The sequence below is a fragment of the Chiloscyllium punctatum genome, chromosome 19 (assembly GCF_047496795.1).
Source record: "Chiloscyllium punctatum isolate Juve2018m chromosome 19, sChiPun1.3, whole genome shotgun sequence".
NCBI classification, from domain to species: Eukaryota; Metazoa; Chordata; class Chondrichthyes; order Orectolobiformes; family Hemiscylliidae; genus Chiloscyllium; species Chiloscyllium punctatum.
The window spans coordinates 76008929-76029590 of NC_092757.1; the positions used below are offsets into that span (position 1 = coordinate 76008929).

The 20662-nt window shown below is 39.2% G+C and overlaps 1 protein-coding gene across 8 annotated transcripts in view; it reads left to right on the forward strand.

The window, feature by feature from the left end:
• slc6a4a (solute carrier family 6 member 4a) overlaps positions 1-20662 on the forward strand; it is a 66282-nt gene that overhangs the window by 24946 nt on the left and 20674 nt on the right. For all 8 annotated transcript variants that reach the window (XR_011963322.1, XM_072589728.1, XM_072589722.1 and 5 more), the window contains 4 exons: positions 9677-9780; positions 11139-11266; positions 14868-14980; positions 16597-16728. Coding sequence is in view for 7 of the 8 variants with exons in the window: in XM_072589728.1 (XP_072445829.1) it covers positions 9677-9780; positions 11139-11266; positions 14868-14980; positions 16597-16728 (477 nt within the window). In the remaining variant the exon portion in view is untranslated. The remainder of the gene's footprint in view (positions 1-9676; positions 9781-11138; positions 11267-14867; positions 14981-16596; positions 16729-20662) is intronic.

Below are 20662 nucleotides of genomic sequence, written 5' to 3' on the forward strand. Positions count from 1 at the left end.
CGGGAATGATGTGTCCTTGGACATGCCTTATCTTTATCCACAGTTGCTTAATATTACCGAACTTGAACATCACTGAGTAAAGAAACGGCTAATGAAACTTTTCATCATGCGCTCATCAGGACATATGTAAGAATGCCACATTTGAAAGAGAATAATAATTTATTCATTTAATCATCTACTTTTGCATGAGAAATGGGTTGCTGATTGGCTGGCAAGTGAACCCTGATTGTCAAGGCATTGCCTCGACAACATCTCAAACAGTCAGGGTCCATCAGAGAAGATGATGGAATTGTGGTAACATCACTGTAGGCTAATGATTAGGGGATATGGGTTCAAATCTCAATTTAAATTTACTTCATACATCTGGAATTAAAAGCTGGTTTCTGTAATGATGATGACTGTCATCTACCATTACTTGTTGTAAAACCCTGTGTGGTTCACTAATATCCTTCAGAGAAGGAAATTACTATCCTTAGCTGGTCTGGGATATATAGGACTGTAGATTCACTTCACTACCTTCTGAAATGGACAAGCTAGCAACTCAGTTCAAAGACAATTAGAGAAAGGCATCAAATACTGGCCTTGCCCATGACATCTACATCCCATGAAAGAGTCTTTAAGAGTGCTGCCCAATCAGCTCACTGTCGCAGTTGTTCCCTTTGAGATTTCTTATTCTTCCACCCGCCCTGACAAATGCAAGATCAAAATCTCAATAGCATGTCTCTTTATTTCTTCCATCAATTTTTTTTTAGATCTTTGCCTGGTCATCTTGTAGGAAATAATGAACATTAAATAAGTGAAGAGAATTAAAATGTCTAAGGTTTGAATATTTACAAAGATGACATTCAGCCCTTGCAAGTGAATACATAAAGATCCAAAACAGTGTGAAACATGCACCTCCTAGGCTCGGTACACAAAGATCATACATTACTCAGAAAACTTCTAGCACTGAGACCCAAAGAGGCCTCTCGAGGCCATTAAAGTAAAATTATTTCTAAAATTCCATACAACACCCAACCACACTGTATGCATTTGCAGTTTATTGATCAGCATGCATTTAAATTCATCTTCTGTCCTGAAAACTACAGCTTAGCGTTTCTACTTGGTTGTGCTAGATTCTTCTCAAGTAACTTAATTAAAGTTGACCTAACTTGCACTGAAGATTGAAGAACCTTAAACACTAATAAGGTTTGGCACAAATCAGGTTTCCACAATCTCATGCATTATTTTCAAAAAACATTGTGCTAGGAGCCAGCCCTTTCCACAAAACAGCCCACGCTCCCAGAATGAATTAATCTACAATGGGAGTCTCTGTTACTGGCATTCATCCACACATCTTTGGAGAGGCAGAAAAATAAATGGTTCTTTTGGATGCAAGGATGCCAATAGGAACTTTGTAAAAATGTTTGCATTTTATGAAATTTACAAAGTGACTAGTGTAAGTTGGATACAGTTCTCTTTACTCTGAAATCTCTTTCAGGGTCTTTTAGAATCAGGTTGTGGTGGTGGATTGATTAAATATGTGTATTTTTGTGACCACACCATTTCAACTTCATTAATCAAACTGCTATGGGTTACCGTAAGGATATTGAGGAATATTTCTGAAAAAAAATTCTTATTTCATGGATTATGGCAGCTTTTGTGGTCAGTGATAAGTCAGTGAGTTTGAGTGGACACACAAGAAAAATAACATATCTTAAAATGGGAACAATTTGGAACATTAGGGTGGTTCAGTGGCTCACAGTACCAGGGACCTAGGTTTGATTCCAACCTTAGGTGACTGTCTTTGTGAAGTTTGCATGATTCCCCTCTCTCTCTCTCTCTCTCTCTCTCTCTCTCTCTCTCTCTCTCTCTCTCTCTCTCCCCCCCCCCCCCACAAAACCCCAGGTGTTTTTCTCTGAATGCTTCAGTTTCCTCCCACAGTCTAAAGATGTGTAGGTTACATGGATTGGCCATGCTAAAAATTGCCCTGTGGTGTCCAGGGATGTATAGGCTGGGCAGTTTAGTCATGGTTAAAAACCCATACAGGATTATGGGGTGGGAGGATTAATGTAGACTTGATGAGCCAAATGGCTCTTTCTGGACTGTAGGAATTCTGTAGTTGGTGTCCAGATCATTAGCAGTGTCTGAAGATGAAACTCTACTAAGAAGTTCAGTATGTTTCCTTCTCTGCAGTTTTTAAAGATAAGTAAATGATGGACTTTTGTGTAACAGCTTGGCTGATGTCTTCCAGTAAAATATACAATGGTATCAGTCATATCTTCCTTTATTTATTCTGTTCAATGTGGCATCCATTTCTGTTGTTGAGGGGAGGTTCATTACTAGATCGCCGAATGTCACATCTTCTGTAAGAAATCTGAGCAACACTGCACTCATTCAGTGCTGCACTAAAGTGTCAGCCTAGTGTCTCAGAGTGAGTGAATCTGAACTTGATGTGGATGTTCAGAGTAATTCCATCCACCAAAGCTATTGTTTTCTCTTTACATGAGACCCATATCCATTAGTTAAAGACAGTTTCATCCAGTCATGGAGCTATAGAGGAAACTACCAATGTTTATTTATTTGTTTGTTACTTACAACATTTGTTCTTAACTTTTAATACAACTGTCTATCATTTCCTCTAACTCAGCAAAACCTGGCAGCTACTTAACTGCTGTTATTATCTACTCAAGATTAATAGTTCATTTTCCATACTTATTAGATGTGAACAGATACTGAGTTGACAACTGTATTTCCAACTCAAAATTGAGCAGTTCAAGTCCTAACTGGCCCAAGTGGGAGCATTCGTCTGGTCTTGGGTCAGTAGTCAGGACAAGAGATATCACCTGGTAACAAATTATTACAGCCCAGCATACTGTCTACTGGAGCTTAAAGTCAACAACAGAGCACAACAGAAAGATAGGCAACCATAACAGGCAAAATAAGAGTACACTAACACATCTAAAGAACATTGTAACCATAGCTGAAAATGTGTTGCTGGAAAAGCGCAGCAGGTCAGGCAGCATCCAAGGAGCAGGAGAATCGACGTTTCGGGCATGAGCCCTTCTTCCGAAACGTCGATTCTTCTGCTCCTTGGATGCTGCCTGACCTGCTGTGCTTTTCCAGCAACAAATTTTCAACAAAATAACCACCCAAATGATAACCTTATTTTTCAGTGGCCAGGAATAAAACCACAAGCTGAAATATTACTTTTCAGCATTTTCGCTCATGGTGGCCTTGCATATTAGAAAATGATCCAATCATGAATTTTATGCATTGGTCTTGGCTTAGTGAATCACGTTCTTGTCTTTGAGTCAGGAGGTCAGTGGGTTCCAGTTTAACTGTAGAGACTGTACCAGGAAATGTTAATACCCAATACAGTATGAGTGAAGTGCTGCACTGTCAGAAGCGCTGTCTTTGGGTGACTTTTCAAACAGAGGCTGTTTGCTCGGGTGAATGTAAAAGATTCCACAGCATGATTCAAAGAATGGGAGGTGACCCAGCATCAGGATCAATTTCCCTTGCCGTCAGCAAATTGGCTACTGTGTTTGACTACTAAACAGCAGTTCAGTAACTTGAGATGGCTTAATTATTTCTCTTAGAGTCAAAACTGCACAGAAGCAGGCTATTTAGTGCATCTAAGAGCTTCAGCTGTCCCACCATTACAAAACACCTTTTTTCCACATGCAGTGTCCCTAAATGTAGAATAGTTGGTGGTTACCTCATTTTTGCTTTACAAGAACTTGTGCATAAATTGAATTGCGTGTTTCCCTCCGTTAAAACAGTGAATACATTCCAAAAGTACTTAATTGGATGGAAAGAAATTGTTGGCGTAGTGATGGAAGTTCTTTCATGCTGCCTTTTTAGTTCACTTTCTAGTGATTAGATAATCATGAACTGAAGTTAGGGTCATTTTGGAAATTCCGGAAGGTCTTCCTATCTCATTACTATATTGTGTTTGTATTTAAATCCCTTAAACATTCTTCTATTCTGTGCTCATGATTCTGAGTTTTATTAAGGGATTACACATTAGCATGGATAGCTGATTAGCTGGCTGGCAGATAACAGAGTGTACACAAATGAGTCTTTTTCTGATTAGCAAGATGTGACAAGCAGAGTCCTGCAGGCATCTGTTCTGGTCATTTAGCTTTTTACAATTTATATCAAAGACTTCAATGAAGGGAGCAAAGATGCAGTAGCTAATTTTATAGATCACGTGAAAATAGGTAGAAAAGTGAGCGTGTTGTGAGAAAAAGAGGACAAAAGTTGCAGCTGGATGTAGATAAGTTGAGTAAGTGAGTAAAAATCTGGCAAATGGAGTATAACATGTGGACATATGAAGTTGTTTGGCACGAACAGTAAAAAAAAAGTTCATTATTTAAATGAAGAACAACTGTAGAATTCTGAGGTACAGAGGGATCTAGTGGATGAGTCACAAAGTTAGTTTGCAGATACTACAAGTAATTAAGACGGCTAATGAAATGTTGTCTTTTATTATTGAGGGAAATTAAATATAAAAATAAGGGTGTTTCTGTTTCCGACATAGAAGGCATTAGAGAAACGAGCATTTCAAAAACTTGATGTAGTTTTTATCTTATTTAAGGAAGGCGGTAAATGCACTGGGCGGGGGTGGGGAGGGGGGTGGTTACTAGACTGCTGGAGAGAAAAGTCTCTGTCAAGACGATACATTGTCCAGTGCTTATAATGGAATGATTGGATCATTATAAGTGGTAGGGACTGTATTAGCAACCCAGAGACAGTAATAAGTCACAAAATTGATTTCAACGAATCTGGTAATTTGAGGTTTGGCACCAGAGAAGATGACCATGATGGTTACTGGATTACCATAAAAAACAAATTGGTTTGTTAATGTCCTTCTGGGAAGGCAGCCAGTCACCCTTACCCAGCTTGGCTACAGAAGTCTACAATCCACAAGATGTGGCTGACTCATAACATCCTCAGAAGAACTTGACACGGGTAAGAGACACTGCCTTGTCAGCATTGCTTACAAATTTCAAAAAAGGGAATAACCTGTATTTGTCATAGCGCTTAGACATGGGTGTCTACTTAGTAGGATCCCTCCCCACTATATAAAGGTGAGCTCCAGGCACTTTTTGGATCTTGGTTTTTACTTTGCATGCATGATATTTCAAAAAAAGAGAAGGAAACTATTGTACTTTTCCAAAATTGGTGTCAATATTACTAATATCAAGATTAAATGATGGGTATTTATGTTAATCTCCACCAAGGTTGTTTATTGCATCTCCTTTCTTCCAATCATTGATAAGAAGATGTAAGGTGTAAGAATTGGTTGCCATTTCTCAAACTACCTTTTATTGAGAGAAATGTGATGGTGAAACTTTAGGGCTCTGAGGAATGAATGCTCAAGACACACAGATATTTTACATCATGTAAAGCCTTATATATGAAAATCTGCCACTAGAACAGAAGTTAAGAATTGTTATTATTTAAAGGGATTCACCTCACCTTGTGTTTGCAGTAGAGATTTACCCCACTCCCTCTTATTGATGTGGTGACTCAGTGGAAGGTGGCATGGTGGCTCAGTGGTTAATGCTGCTTCCTCACTGTATCCCCAGGGACCCAGGTGACTGTCACTGGAGCTTGCACATTCTCCCTGTTTCTGCCTGCATTTCCTCGGTGTGCTCCAGTTTCCTCCCACGGTACCAAGATATGCAGGTTAGATGGATGGCCATGCTAAATTGCCCATAGTCTCCTGCAATATGCAGGCTAGATGGTTTAGCCTGGGATAGAGTAGGGTTATGAGCTTAGGCGGGATACTCTCAGAGAGTCGGTGTGGACTTGATGGGCTGATTGGCCTGCTTCCACATTGTAGGGTGTCTATGATTTAGTTCATCATGTCACAGACCTGATTTTTAAAAAAATTTGCAGCATCAGCTTTGTACAGCAAGTCTATATAACTAGATGTGTAAAAGATTTAATTCCTGGGTAGCTATCTGCCTTTCCTGTGTATGAAAACCTTCATTGTAATTTTTGACATGGTTTAATTGTTGCTGTTGTTTAAAAACAAAACAGTCTCTCAAAAATAGCATCCCAGACAGCAAATGGAAGTATGACCATGCATTTCTTAACCCACTGCGTTACTTGGAAATGCATAATAACTCAGGAGTGACGATTTAATCTTTGCTTTAATTAAATGGGATTTGTCAGTTTGTGTTCAATATCATTATAAAATGACAAATATTGACCCAGCAAACAAACAAGGTACTATTATTTATTACTTGTGTAACTATGTCAATTCTCCAGAAGTCCTAGTTTTCAGGGTATTATAATTTATTGACTGTATCTCTGGTTTTATCACAAACCATTGCCTGTCTCCAGGGATCCACACAAAGCCAGAAATCCAGAATTATGAAGGGCAGATAATTATAATGATCTCATAAGAATAGAAGAACTGGGAGCAGGAGTAGGTAGTTCCATCATTTGATAGGATCTTGATTGATCTCATCTCAGCCTCAATTCCACTCTTCTGCCTGCTACCCATAATCCATCAGCCAGTTACTAGATAAAAATCTGTCTGCCTCCTCCTTAAATTTACTCAGTATCTCAGCATACACTATTATCTGATTGACTGACCGTTCAATAAGTATTATAATGGAACATTAGTTATCTTGGATTATATTAAAGAAATATAACACCAAGTGAAAGAAGGGACTTGCATTTTTATAACACCTTTCACAATCTCTTGGATCTGAGATATACATCCAAAAGAGTACATTGGAGTTTTGAGTATTGCTGGTAGGGCTGTTCACTGCCTGGTTAAAATAGGTGGATTGTGTATACTGAGTGGTTGCCCATTTGGACCTACAGGCATTTACATCACAGGAGATCAAACAGCCTCTGCGTCTGTACATGTCAACAGAGATCTGACCATATTAATCCTGTTTAGCTTTTGGCTCATAGCCCAAGAGGCTATGGCAATGCAGGTGGATGGCTAAATACTAAAATATTATGAGACTCATCTGACTTATCCTTTCAGACTCCCACTGCTCTCTGAGTGAATAAAGTTTCTCCTTAACTATCCTCTTGGCCTTCTACCTTTTACCTTTTAAAAGTCAGCTGACATTCAGACCCAAAATTGGGCCACATGATGGATTAACTCAGTGTTATCTTTAGGTCTGTAGTCAAGGAAGGATGTTTTTCTGCCTCTTTGTGATTTACAGGTAATTGTCTATTCAGAGACATTGTTGCACACTTCTGGAGCAGGTGGGACATGAGCCCAAGCCTCTTAGCTCAGAGATAGGGACACTACAATGTTGTGCTACAAGAGCACCACCTTGTTTTGGTTATAATGGAGAATGAGTAATCTGAACCATCATCTGAGGACATTAGCATGAATAATGCTGAGCCATAATTGGCCACTCTTGGCCGTAGAATTGGCAATATTGTTCAAAGAGAAGGTGAAAGATTCATAAGGTGGTGTGTCCTGAATTGTGGATTCAAACTGATTGATGGTGACAGGATAAGAGAGCCTTATTCTTCAAATGAATCTGTTATCCAGATTGGTACTACATTAGGCTATCAGGGATGTCGAATGTAATACTCGGGTATAGATTCATCTATACATCACTGACCTTTCTGAACTGCACAAGCTCAGGTGGCAGCACCTGATGGTGGAAGTTGAATATTGCCTCTTTGCAACATTGCAACACCCCACACAGAAATAGGCAAAATGTGTCAGTCATTAACCTTCATGGTTATGATTTGAGATTGTCAGACTCACTCAGTTTCAAATTGTAATTTATTGACAGTGATTAACCGCCTAACTTCCCACTTCAAATCTTACCTGTTATACCATGACACTTGGATTTCATCTCTGCAGTAGTGACCTGTTTGATGCAAAAGACTGAAAAGTCTTTGGATGGGTCAAAGAACGATGAGTTATTTTATGCAGTGTGTTGCTATCATTGGTGTGAGTACAGTTGTTAAATAATGAGTATCGTGATTGGGATGACTTAATTGGAAAAACATGAAAAATCTTTGAAACATGAAATGCACAGTGATATGGCCACCTCATTACTGATGAAATGTTGATATACAGGATTACTTTACAGTTTAACACGTCTCCTTTATGGAAACAGCTGAGTCTATATTCTTTAGAAAAGCAGAGACTTTGAGGGCAATTTGCTGAAGGTGCTGACAATATGAAGGGAATAGTTTACATCTTTGTGGATTTAAGGATTGAAATAATGGGGTACATCTTTGTCCATTATTTTATGCAGTTTTCAGAAGAGGTTTCTCCATCTCTTATGGTTCCACATGGGTTACCTCAAATCATTAAACTCTCAGCTGACAAGGACTGAACTGCCTCCCATTCTTTCTTTACCTGACCCCTCATTGGGCGCAACAAGGCTAATTTGAATAGGATCCCTTTCTCCCAGAGCAAATGATTTAATGTTTTATAAGGGGCCAATTAGCCAGACATTCTTGAATTTACAAAGAGATTGGGCTTATTTGTTACTAAACACAAGAAGAAATAATAACTCTGCACACACACAAACAGATAACAAAAATAAAGTGAGTCCAAAGAAATGATGAAAGCAAAAAATAAAATATATAGGTCAGTTTCTGAGTGATTAATGAAGACTGGACTGTATAATATTGTGGCTGTTACATTGGATGATACAGTAGTATCAGTATTTGTAGTTGAGTAGATGATTTTCAAATTTTTGGCTTTGTTGAAACTCTTTTGTCCTGGTTCCTTTTGATAGTGACTGACTGCCAGTAGTTAAGGAAGAAAGTGTCCTATACTTGTAATGCTTTGCAGGAGTGTTTTAATGGATTTTCTCAAACTATGCCCTTCACAACATGCCAGACCACACACTAGCATGTCAGGCCACTAGCACATAGACCAAGGATTATATTTTTAACCTCTTCAGAAAAGAAACACAAACACGTCTGCAAAAGCTCACTCCCTGCTGAGGGGACAAGGCAATCAGCCTCTCATAGGTGAAAGTGAGGACTGCAGATGCTGGAAATCAGAGTTTAGATTAGAGTGGTGCTGGAAAAGCACAGCAGGTCAGGCAGCATCCGAGGAGCAGGAAAATCAACGTTTCAGGCCTGATGAAGGGCTTTTGCCTGAAATGTCAATTTTCCTGCTGCTTGGATGCTGCCTGACCTGCTGTGCTTTTCCAGCACCACTCTAAACTGGAATCAGCCTCTCATTACAGGTGGTTCTTCTATAACACAATGGTTGTAACCTTGTGCAACCCTGCATTATAGAACAATGGTGCTTTCCAAACAGCGCTTAAAGTATTGGCGATGTAATCGCATTACAGCCAACACGTATTTTAAAAGCTCACACTTTAGAAACCATGTTCCCAATTCATCAATCGCGTTACAGCAAATTTACATTAACAAAACATGCCATTATAGCAGAACGACCTGCATCTCTACCTTTTTAATCTTTCCTTTTGAGACACCGCTATGTGCCTTGCCATAGATCTACACAGGATTTACATCTGCAATCAGCTGGCGCAATCCTCTTGGTGTTTAAAAAAAATGCATATTGGAATTAAAAGTTTAATGTGTCTTTTGGTGGTCTGATGCACTGTCGAGATTTATAGCTGTGAAGTTTAATAATGATTGTAATAATGCTGAGATTTATAGCTGTAAAGTTTAATAATGTTTTGAATAGCTTCTCTTCTTTTGTTTCCAGGTGTGGGTGGATGCTGCTGCACAGATTTTCTTTTCGCTTGGCCCGGGATTTGGTGTGCTCTTGGCATTCGCCAGCTACAACAAATTCAATAACAACTGTTACAAGTCAGTCTGTTAAACAATGTATGGAGTTCTTTTCAGCAAGTTGTCTTGTTTAGGCTTGCATTTATCACTGCAATTATTGAAGCTTGGCTCCCGGTAGGATTGAGTGTGCCGATGCAGGCAAATGAAGAACAAAATCCACTTTTAGTTCCCATTGTTCAGATCAAAGTCAATTAAGATAAGGGCCAGGCAGATGAGCAAGCTTAACCCCAATAACATTTCCTACACTTAAAGGTGCACTGGATGACACTGCGCCAGTTTTGTGATAAATTGAGAGTGTCTTCAATCATTGGATAGTACATAGACTAAGACTTTGGATACAGGGCCATTCCTGCAGCAAAGTAAATTGAGATTTTCACTCCATCTATTTGGGCAGACGATGGGATAATGCCAACTCACAGCTCCTATCAATTGGGAACATTATGAAGGTTTTGATAGAAAATGTATCAGACTAATAAAATAACAATGATTAAACATTCAGTCGAGTTACAAAATTGAATATATGAAATAAAATATTGCAAATACTAGAACTCTAAAGTAAAACCAAAAAATTCCCGAAATACTCAGAATGATCAGTAGCACTGTGGAGAGAAATGTAAAGTTAAATGTATGCGATTGGTGACCTTTCATAAATGATCTGAGTCTTACTCTCTCCACAGGTACTGTCTGATCTGCTGAGTGTTTCTTGCATTTTCAGTTCTTATTTTTGGATGGGTAGGTGATTTACCAAAAAGCTAAGTCATTCCTATCCAGTGACATACTCATCTGATTAACTGTTCATTTTAGGATTATAGTATCAACATGCTTCATTAAAGCATAAGGGAGGAGAGTTAACAGGATTGAAAAAAATCATTTGCAGATGATAAATGATGGCTATCCAGGAACTGCACCTGTTGCACACATTATGAAAGAACCATTTCCATTTTGAAACCAGGAGAAGGAGTAGGCCATTCAGCCCTTCGAGCCTGCTCCACCATTCATTATAATCATAGCTGATCTTCTATCTCAGTGCTGTATTCCTGCTTTCTCACAATACTCTTGAAGCCTTTAGTATCTAAAAAAAAAACTTTGTATAATGCAGCTGAATGCTTGCTTTACATTTTAACCATTGCATTTTATTTTGTGATGTGGGACATTGAATGGAACTCAGATACCCATTTTAGTGAGCAAACTGAATAGCATCCCAGTTTAATTAACAAGGTCTCTGTATGCATTAAACCCATGCAGTGAGTGTTCTGTATAATAATTAGATGATTTTACAAAAAAATTCAAAAGGTTTACTCAACAATAATTTGTGAGAAATTAAAATGTGACCTAAATTGAATTCAGGCAATGGACTATTTCTTGTTTACTTGCTTTAGGGATGCTTTGGTTATCAGCGCTGTGAACTGCTTGACCAGTTTCATGTCTGGTTGTGTTATGTTTACTGTCCTTGGCTACATGGCAGAAAAGAGGAATGAAGAAGTGGCAGATGTGGCCAAAGACACCGGTAGGATGACATTGCAATAATAACATGCGAACTTCTGACAGTTCCAGAAGTTCATAACCAGTGACAATGGTGTGTTTCTCAAAATGTACAATTCGAATCACTGTGTACCTTTTTTATTATTCAGAAGGGTAGTTTTTAATAGATTGAGTTCTGATGAGAAAATAATTGGTGAGGCGACTTATAATTTGCTTTCCAATCACTAAAAGCTTGTGGTCTCTAAGGAATAACATGAACACCACTTATGAGACGGTAAGATGCATGAAAAGTTCTCATTTTTGTTTTAAATGGACAACTTCTTACTCTGAGACAGTGCCCTCTGGTGTTAGATTCTCCCACAAGTGGACTCAACCCTTTCTGCATCTACCCTGTCAAGTTCTTGAGAATCTTATATTTCAATGCGGTCTCCATTCATTTTTCAAAACTCCAATGAGTACAAGCCTAACCTACTCAATCTCTCTGCATAAGAAAGTCCAAACATACTCAAAATCAATTTTGTGAACTTTACCTGGACTGCCACCAATAGCAGGGTGTGTTTCCTTAGATAAGGAGTCCAAAACTGTTCAGTTTTCTAGGTATGGTTTGACTAGTGCTATGTCTAGTTTTAGCAACACCTCCCTATTTTTATACTCTATTCTCTTTAAACTAAAGATCATCAGTCAACTTAACAGTCCCTATTATCAGCTGAACTTGGGTGCTAGTGTTTTGTGATCTATGCACAAGGACTTCCAAATTATGTTGTGCTGCAGCTTTCTGCAGTCAATCCCCATTAAATTAGTATTCATCTTATCAATCTTCCTGCCAAAGTACACCACCTCACATCTTCCCACATTATATACCATCACCCGATCTGTCTGTCACTGTAGACTCTTTGCATCATGCTTAGTCATTGTTTCCCACCTATTTTTGATTCATGCACACACTTGGTAATAATGCATTGACTTCTATCATTAAGTCATTAATATAAACATAAATAATTGTGGCTCTAGCACTGGTCCCTGTGGCACTCCACTAGGCTGCCATCCTGAAAACGCCTTACCCTGCGTGCCTTCTTTAAGCTATCTTCTATTAATTAGCCAATTTCACTATCTGCGCTAAAATACTATAAAGAACTCTTTAAAAATTATCAGACATGATAACCTTGTAACTGTTGGAAAATAGCAGGGATGAAGACTCCTTGATTACTATCCCTGTGGTCCATGTTCCTGTCTTCCTAGTGTGAGAAAGATTAACCCATAGACTGTTCACAAAGTAAACCCATTCATGGTTAGGACAGACAATTATTTTGAACAGTTGTGATTCCTGATCCCTCAACATGCTTACATCTGACATATACAGAAAATAATATATTTATTTACAATGTGGTCACTACCAATGAACTGCTTTGGCAATTATAGTTTGTTTTATGAAAATTAATATCACAGAACTAATTTTAAAAATCTATTGAGATAATGTTTTAATATTTTCAGCTAGATAGAAATCCCATCTAAAATATAACAGCATATGCATTGTACAAAACAGCTAATTTTCACTGATATAATTGCTCAGAGGAGCATAAAGACAAATAAACCATACCTCTGAACCATGATCTTTCAGTGCATTTATTTGAAACATTTGCTGACTATAACAATATAGTAGCTAAAAATTAAATCTTTAAATTTAAGAGAGATTTCTAAATGTAAATGAAATTATAGAACCATTGCTTTAATGGACGTTGTAGATATGATTATTTCCTTCAATATCTAACATTAAATAAACTATTGATAACTGAGATTGATTTTCAGGAGAGTAATTTAATCAACTTATATTACAAGATAAGTCACTAACAAGCAAGTAAAACTGATTGACTTTGGTTTGTTGCCAATATCAGAATTTCTTTGAACTCATTCATGGGATGAGGGCATTGCTGGCAAGCTCAGCATTTTGTGTCCATTTTTAATTGCCCTTGTGATGGAAACGGCCAGCTGACGCTTAGAACAGCAGCAGTCCACATGGTTCTAGAGTTCCTCAAAAATCGTTTTCAATCGCCAAGACTGAGAAAATAACAAAGAAGTGATGTTGGACTAGAGCATAATGTCCCAGGTGCAGAACTCCTGGAAACCATTACATACAACATGCTATAATTTCTTCAGACCCAAACAGAAAAGTTGAAAAACTGACTCTGATAGCTCCCCCCACCTCACCCCATCCCCCCCCCCCACCCCCATTAAAATCAACAACACAATTGAAGTTGTTGAATTTAAGCCACTGTGAATGCTACAGTCACCTAAGCCATTGCTGAATGGCACTCTTGAGTTTAAAATCTTTGCAGTCAATCATAGGTAACTACTAATATTGAGAAATAATCATGTTGCCCTCATTGGGTGCATTTTGATGTTTATCTTGGAAGTTTTGTGAATGCCAAGGGTCACTACAAATCAGCTCAAAAGATGGCCGAAGTTGGTTGACTTAGCCTTAACCTTCCATCCAAATGTGACTTTCTATATGCAAAGCAGGTTGTTAATCTTAGATGTTATGGCTGTTAGTGCCCATTTAAACCTTTAGTAGCAAATCAAACTGACACAGGGATTGCAAACTAAAGTCTATAGTTTCCATGTTATTTAGACAACATCAAAGGGAAATTTGGCAGGGGTTGGGATGGGGGAGTGAAATGGATGGAAGGGGTCACTGTTAATGAATTAAACAAGAATGAGGCAGTGCATGGGGTAAATCAAATTGCCACAGTTTAGGTTTGTGCTAGTGTCTGCCTGTCTGCATGATCACAAAACATCTATTTTCAGTAAATTTTGGTGCCAGGCAGCCACATCTTGTGGATTGTAGACTTCTGTAGCCAAGCTGGGTAAGGGTGACTGACAGCCTCACATCTCATTGGTTTTATACAGTGGCCGTTGGCCATGCAGCTTCCAATTCTCCCATCTACCTGACTGGTGTATTCAAATTACTTAACAGTGGAGGATCAGACAGCACAATTACCTAATTAATGTTATTTGTTGCTAATATCATGGATCCACTGAATTCCAGGACTTTATTTCAAATTGTCAGTGGAGATGTTTGCCAAGTCAACAGAAGAAGTTCAGCTGGATGAAAGGTCTTAATCATAACATTGACAATGAGACCTGAAGCTTATGTCACAGTATTTAAAAAGATTTTTAATATATAACAATTCTATGTCTCCTCCTCTAAATTAAAAATTTCATTTAATCACAATATACTTTATGGGATTCAGCTTAAGGACGACAAATCGAAGAGTTTGAATAAATAGTTTGACAATTTGATTGTAAATTGTTTATAATCCCGGTGGTATCTGATTTAAATGTTCCAGCCAAATGTATGCACAGAGTTGGTGATTTCCAGCAGTAACTGAGTGAATGCTATTCAAAGTATTTTCTGATTATCAGTCTAATCTTCAAGCCTCACTGACTAATTCATGTAGAAAAGTAAGAACGATGAAATTATGAGCTTCCTTACATGTGTCCAGTACCTTAGAAAGGCAGACTCCAAGCAAGAGGCTAGGATGCAAAGGTTTCAAAAGAAAGAATGTATTGAAAGTATGTTTATTATTCTGATCAGTTTATAATATCTGCTTCTGCCTTCCTCCTCCTAGGCCCCAGTCTACTTTTCATTACTTATGCTGAGGCAATCACCAATATGCCTGCATCCACATTTTTCGCTATAATATTTTTCCTAATGTTGATCACATTAGGCTTGGACAGCACGGTAAGCAAAAGATCAGAGAGCCTCGATACTAGTCACCTGCTGAATTTGTTTTTGCCTTACTAGTATTGAGTTGTTTCATATTTCAACATGCAGACAGCATGACATTTGATATGAAAGTATTTAAAATTTGTTTATGGATCATTGTTAATCACATGTCTGAGATATTAAGAGACATCTCTGGAGCAGGTATGACTTCTACTCGTGCCTCCTGACCCAGAGATAGAGACATTACCACTACACCACCAGGCCCTTCAACATTCGTTGATAACTATTTTCCAGTCACGCTGTTCAGGGATGTTATGGCACATCTCTGGAGCAGGTGGGACTTTAAACCCCGATCTACTGCCTCAGAGATAGGGATATTACCACCTTAGGGAAGACAGTGAGGTCTGCAGATGCTGGAGATCAGAGTTGAGAGTGTGTTGCTGGAAGAGCACAGCAGGTCAGGCAGCATTAAGGTGCAGGAAAATCGACGTTTCGGGCCAGAGCTCTTCCTGATGAAGGGCTCCAGCCTGAAATGTTGATTTTCCTGCTCCTTGGATGCTGCCTGACCTGCTGTGCTTTTCCAGCAACACACTCATTACCACCGAGGACCTAAACATTTGTCTGAATACTTAGTTGGTTTAATGGAATCACTCTATGAGATTACATCTTATTAAATAAATATATATACTGTTTTGAAAGAAAGGATGATGTTTTATTGGCCTTGGATGGCAGGAGTAGAGACCAGGGAGACTGATGAAATGCTGGAAATCAGCATTTGGGTAGCATCCTGACACCGTCCCCCTGAGAGTGAAATTTCTCACAGGCAGGAATGGCTGGATGGCAAACTGAGGTGGGCAGTGAATTTAAATGGTCATTGGCCCTATGAAGAGCACTTTTGTCCTGGCAATTTGCATTCTTTGGTGGCCACTCAGCTCTTCAGCATGTGGAGAGGCCCCTAGCTGCAAGGAGCTTCCCTCTTAGCAGTTTCCTGTTTGGGTCATTTGACATGAAGACTCCATGGATCAGGAAGAGAGCTGCTAGTTACAAATGATATCCTCCAGCACCTGCACCCACCCGAGCTCATTGCTGGCACTGGAAGAGCTTCCCATTTACACTTCAGGCCCTGCCGGCTTCCCCCATGTCAAAAATTATTTAATACCCACATTTCAGCAGGCCCCTGTAAGGTGGAGGTGCCCTCACATTGTTCCTATTTCCTTAGTGGTGATCACCAATCTCAATGCTATGGCTCCAGAGTAGCCAGGCTACTGATTGGGCAAGTAGAGAGGAAGGCCCATTCAGATCCCTGATTGGCCACCTCCCCTATCAGTTGTTCCCCTCCCCCAAGAAAAATTAAGGGGTAGGGTGCCAATTGAGTCTACTGACTACCCCAAAACCTCCATGATCTCAAGCCATTTTAAAAGTGTCTAAACCAAACCATACTGATGTTTTCACTATTTTTAACAAATTGTATATCATCATCTTCCATTTACAATGATATATGCAGGATTAACAGCAATAGAAACAGGAACAATTCATGAATGGTTTCCATGTGAGTTCGAAAATTCATTAAGTATGGCAGTTCATGTAAAATAAAAAGAGTTTTGGTCAGATCTTCTGCTTTTGTTCCTCAGTTTGCAGGCCTGGAAGGAGTGATAACGGCACTACTGGATGAATATTCAGAGCTACTTCGAAAACATCGTGAATGGTTTGTGCTTGGCCTGCTCATAGTCTGCTATTTGGGAGCTTTGAGCACCCTTACATATGTAAGTTGAAAGGTTTAACCTTAATCATCGTAAACTGCATACCAATTGCGCTCTTGTAATTACACTAGAGCCTCCTTAATATCTGTTAACTTCAGTTTCAGTTTAATATTGGATTATATTTACTTTGGTGCCATTTGTTTTAATAAATTCAAGATGTGTAAACATAGTGTGTACTTTGCCTGTTTGCTGTTTACCATTTGCAAAATTACTAATATTGGTACATGAGGTGATTCACCTGGTCCTTACCTTATGGCAACTTAGTATTTCATATCTTTGCTTTAGTGTCACTAATTTTATGGCCACTTTTAAATAAACATTGCAGGGAAAAGACAAGGATGAGGGGAACTGGGTAAGTTGAGGTTGGAAGAAGCCAGCACTGATGTGATGTGCTGAATGACTTCTTCTGTGTTGTAAACACTTCTTTGATTCTTCACACATTTTTGGAAAAGCTGAAACCGTTTCATAAAATTCATCCCCTAGACAAGCAAACATTTGAAACAGAAGAATTTGGAGAGCAGCAACAAGAGAGGGGGAAAGGGGATTAGCTTTGAACTGCTAAAGCAGAATACCAACATAGATAGAGTAGGCAGAATGACCACCTTCTGGAGCGTAAACATCTGTTAAACAGAAAAATTGCTTACAAAAAGCTTTTCTTGCTCTTGTATTAATTGAAAATTGGTGAAGTCAGCAGTTGTGAATTCATAATGCAAAATGTGATTGGTTAGCCATGAGCCACATAGTGTCTTATATTTGTTCGTGCGTTGTGGGTGTGGATGACTTTGCCAGCATGTATTGTCCAGTTCCTAATTCCCCTCTGAGCTTCCAGTCTCCAAATAGTCAGAGATTAGACATCCCTTGAAAGATGTGTGCCAGAACCACCTGGAGGTTTGGATGCACAGACTATGTGGTAATTACCACGGAAGTTTACACTTTCAATGGGCAAAGATCCAGTGTCTGGACTACTCTGACAAAGTCCCAACTCTGAGTTAGAGTTGGAGAGTTCAGAGGGGTTCTTAGTTAGCTTAATAGTTAGCCACAAAACGTTTGACGAATTAAAACCTGTTCTAACCTGTAGCCAATTTGAGTATTGCTGAAAAAAGAGACACTTTGAAACTTGCACTCATCAAAAAAAATTTGCAAGAATACCAAACCGAGAGACAAAACCAGCGCTAAAGCTGCAGGAGAGGAGAGGGCTATTGGTTGGCTATGCTTTGACAAATCATTGTTTAAATCCTCACCTGCTCATTAACCCAATTGTCACCCTCCTTCTTCACACACCTACCTCATCTCCATTGTGTTCAAATGACTTTGGGATCTCTGAACAGTATTTCCTCACTGAAACATGGCAGCCATCGCCATGTAGCTTCTATGAAGGTCCATTCCGTTGCTGCCTGCATGACTTGCTTACTGTCACTGTTGGGATTGTACTTGCATCTGTACTTGTACTGGGAAGATATGTAGGTCACATCTTGTCTGATCTGGGTCTTAAAAAGGGCTTTTGAAGACATGGGAAAACAGAATGAAAGCTTTGCATTCACAACAGCAAGTAACCAAAATGGAAAGTTTTCTTTATAATTTTGCTTTGTTTCACTGTTGAATGTAAATTCAAACAGATCGATTTAAACATTTAGCTACATTGTGCATTGCAGCTACATGCTATTTTCCTTGGTTAGAGGAATAACTCAGTTTAACCTGTAGACTCCTCCATTGACTTAACCGCTCCCATCATAAGCAGATCATTTAAACTTGTAATATTTGGGTAAATCTCAAGATTCAAATCCTTGCCGATTTTCTTCATCCTTCTCACCACCCCATTCATTAAACAACTCAGGTTTCTTTTTCTGGGGAAGTATGTTACACAACTGCTTTTATTGCACTTCATAATGTGAGGCAAACGCTTTATTACTTAACTGTAATTGGAATGATGTCAATTCTAAATTGTTGAGCAAAATGACACTTGCTTATCATTTTGACTCATTGTTTCCTGGCATGTGTTCAATGGGATCTTGATCAGATGGGCCAATAGGCCGAGGAGTGGCAGATGGAGTTTAATTTCAATAAATGTGAGGTGCTGCATTTTGGAAAGGCAAATCAGGGCAGGACTTATACACTTAATGGTAAGGATCTGGGAGTGTTAACGAACAAAGAGACCTTGGAGTGGAGGTTCATAGTTCATCGAAAGTGGAGTTGCAGGTAGATAGGATAATGAAGAAGACATTTGGTATGCTTCCCTTTGTTGGTCAGTGCTTTGAGTACAGGAGTTGGGGAGTCATGTTGCGACTGTACAGGACATTGGTTCAGCCACGTTTGGAGTAGTGTGTGCAATTCTGGTCTCCCTCCTATAGGAAGAATGTTGTGAAATGTGAAAGGGTTCGGAATAGATTTACAGGGATGTTGCTTGGATTAGAGATTTTGAGATATAGCGAGAGGCTGCCTAGACTAGGGCTATTTTCCCTGCAGCAAGGGAGATTTATAAAATCATGAGGGGCATGGTCAGAGTAAATCGGCAAAATTCCCTGGGGTGGGGGGAGGCCAAAGCTAGAGAGCCAAGGTTCAGGGTGAGATGGGAAAGACTTAAAAGGGACCTAAGGGGCATTTTTTTCACACAGAAGGTGGTGCGTCTATGGAATGACCTGCCGGAGGAAGTGGTGGAGACTGGTACAATTACACCTTTTAAAAGACCTCTGGATGGGTATATAAACAGGAAGGGTTTACAGAGATATAGGCCAAATGCTGGCAAATGGGACTAAATTGAATAAATAGGATAGCTGGTTGGCATGGATGAGTTGGACTGAAGAGTCCATTTCCATGTTGTATATCTCTGTGACTCTATCATTCTATGAGCAGAGGACTAAAGAGGGTTATTCCTACATATTAACTGGTTGAAAACTTGATTCTGAATAAACCAGACCTCCCTCCACATGGACAATATTATCCATATTTTTTAGCAGTGTAGGATTATCCTGCTTTTAGATATCAAGATCACAATTGTGCAATCAAAAACCCTTTCCTGATTTGTTGTACAATATACCAATTTTTCGATCTCCAAAGCTGGATTTTAATTCCTGGTGGTCCACCAATCAAATAAAATGATGAGTTGACAATGAGCCTCTGTTCTCTGTAACCTGTGATCTGGTCAAATCATTCATGCTCTGTCTGCACACCCCTGAGAATTCATATAGTGCATTCATATTATTCTTCTTATAATACCTCTATCAGTCAAACCACCTTCTCTCACCTTTGCATTTACATGTATGTATCTCTCCATTTGTCAGGTTTCAAACTCCTGTTTTTTAATGGTTGTGTACATTGGATTTTGTACTTTGTACATGAGGAATCTGATAACTCTGCAAATGTTCTAACCAATATTTATCCCATCACCAATGTCATCCAAACAAATTATCTATTCATTATCTCCTTGTGGGACTTTCCTGCACACAAATTAGTTGCCATGCTTATGCGCTTCAAAAATTCTTAATTGTCTGTAAAGCACATTGGGGCAGCTTGGTGTCATTATAGCATTATGGAAAGAAATTATTTAATTGTTGTGAAAGTGTCTTGTATATTGCCCTATAACCTTGCATTTCCCATGGCTAATCCACCTAACCTGCCCATCCCGGGACTCTATGGGCAATTCAGCATGGCTAATCCACCTAACCTGCCCATCCCGGGACTCTATGGGCAATTCAGCATGGCTAATCCACCTAACCTGCCCATCCCGGGACTCTATGGGCAATTCAGCATGGCTAATCCACCTAACCTGCCCATCCCAGGACTCTATGGGCAATTCAGCATGGCTAATCCACCTAACCTGCCCATCCCAGGACTCTATGGGCAATTCAGCATGGCTAATCCACCTAACCTGCCCATCCCGGGACTCTATGGGCAATTCAGCATGGCTAATCCACCTAACCTGCCCATCCCGGGATTCTAT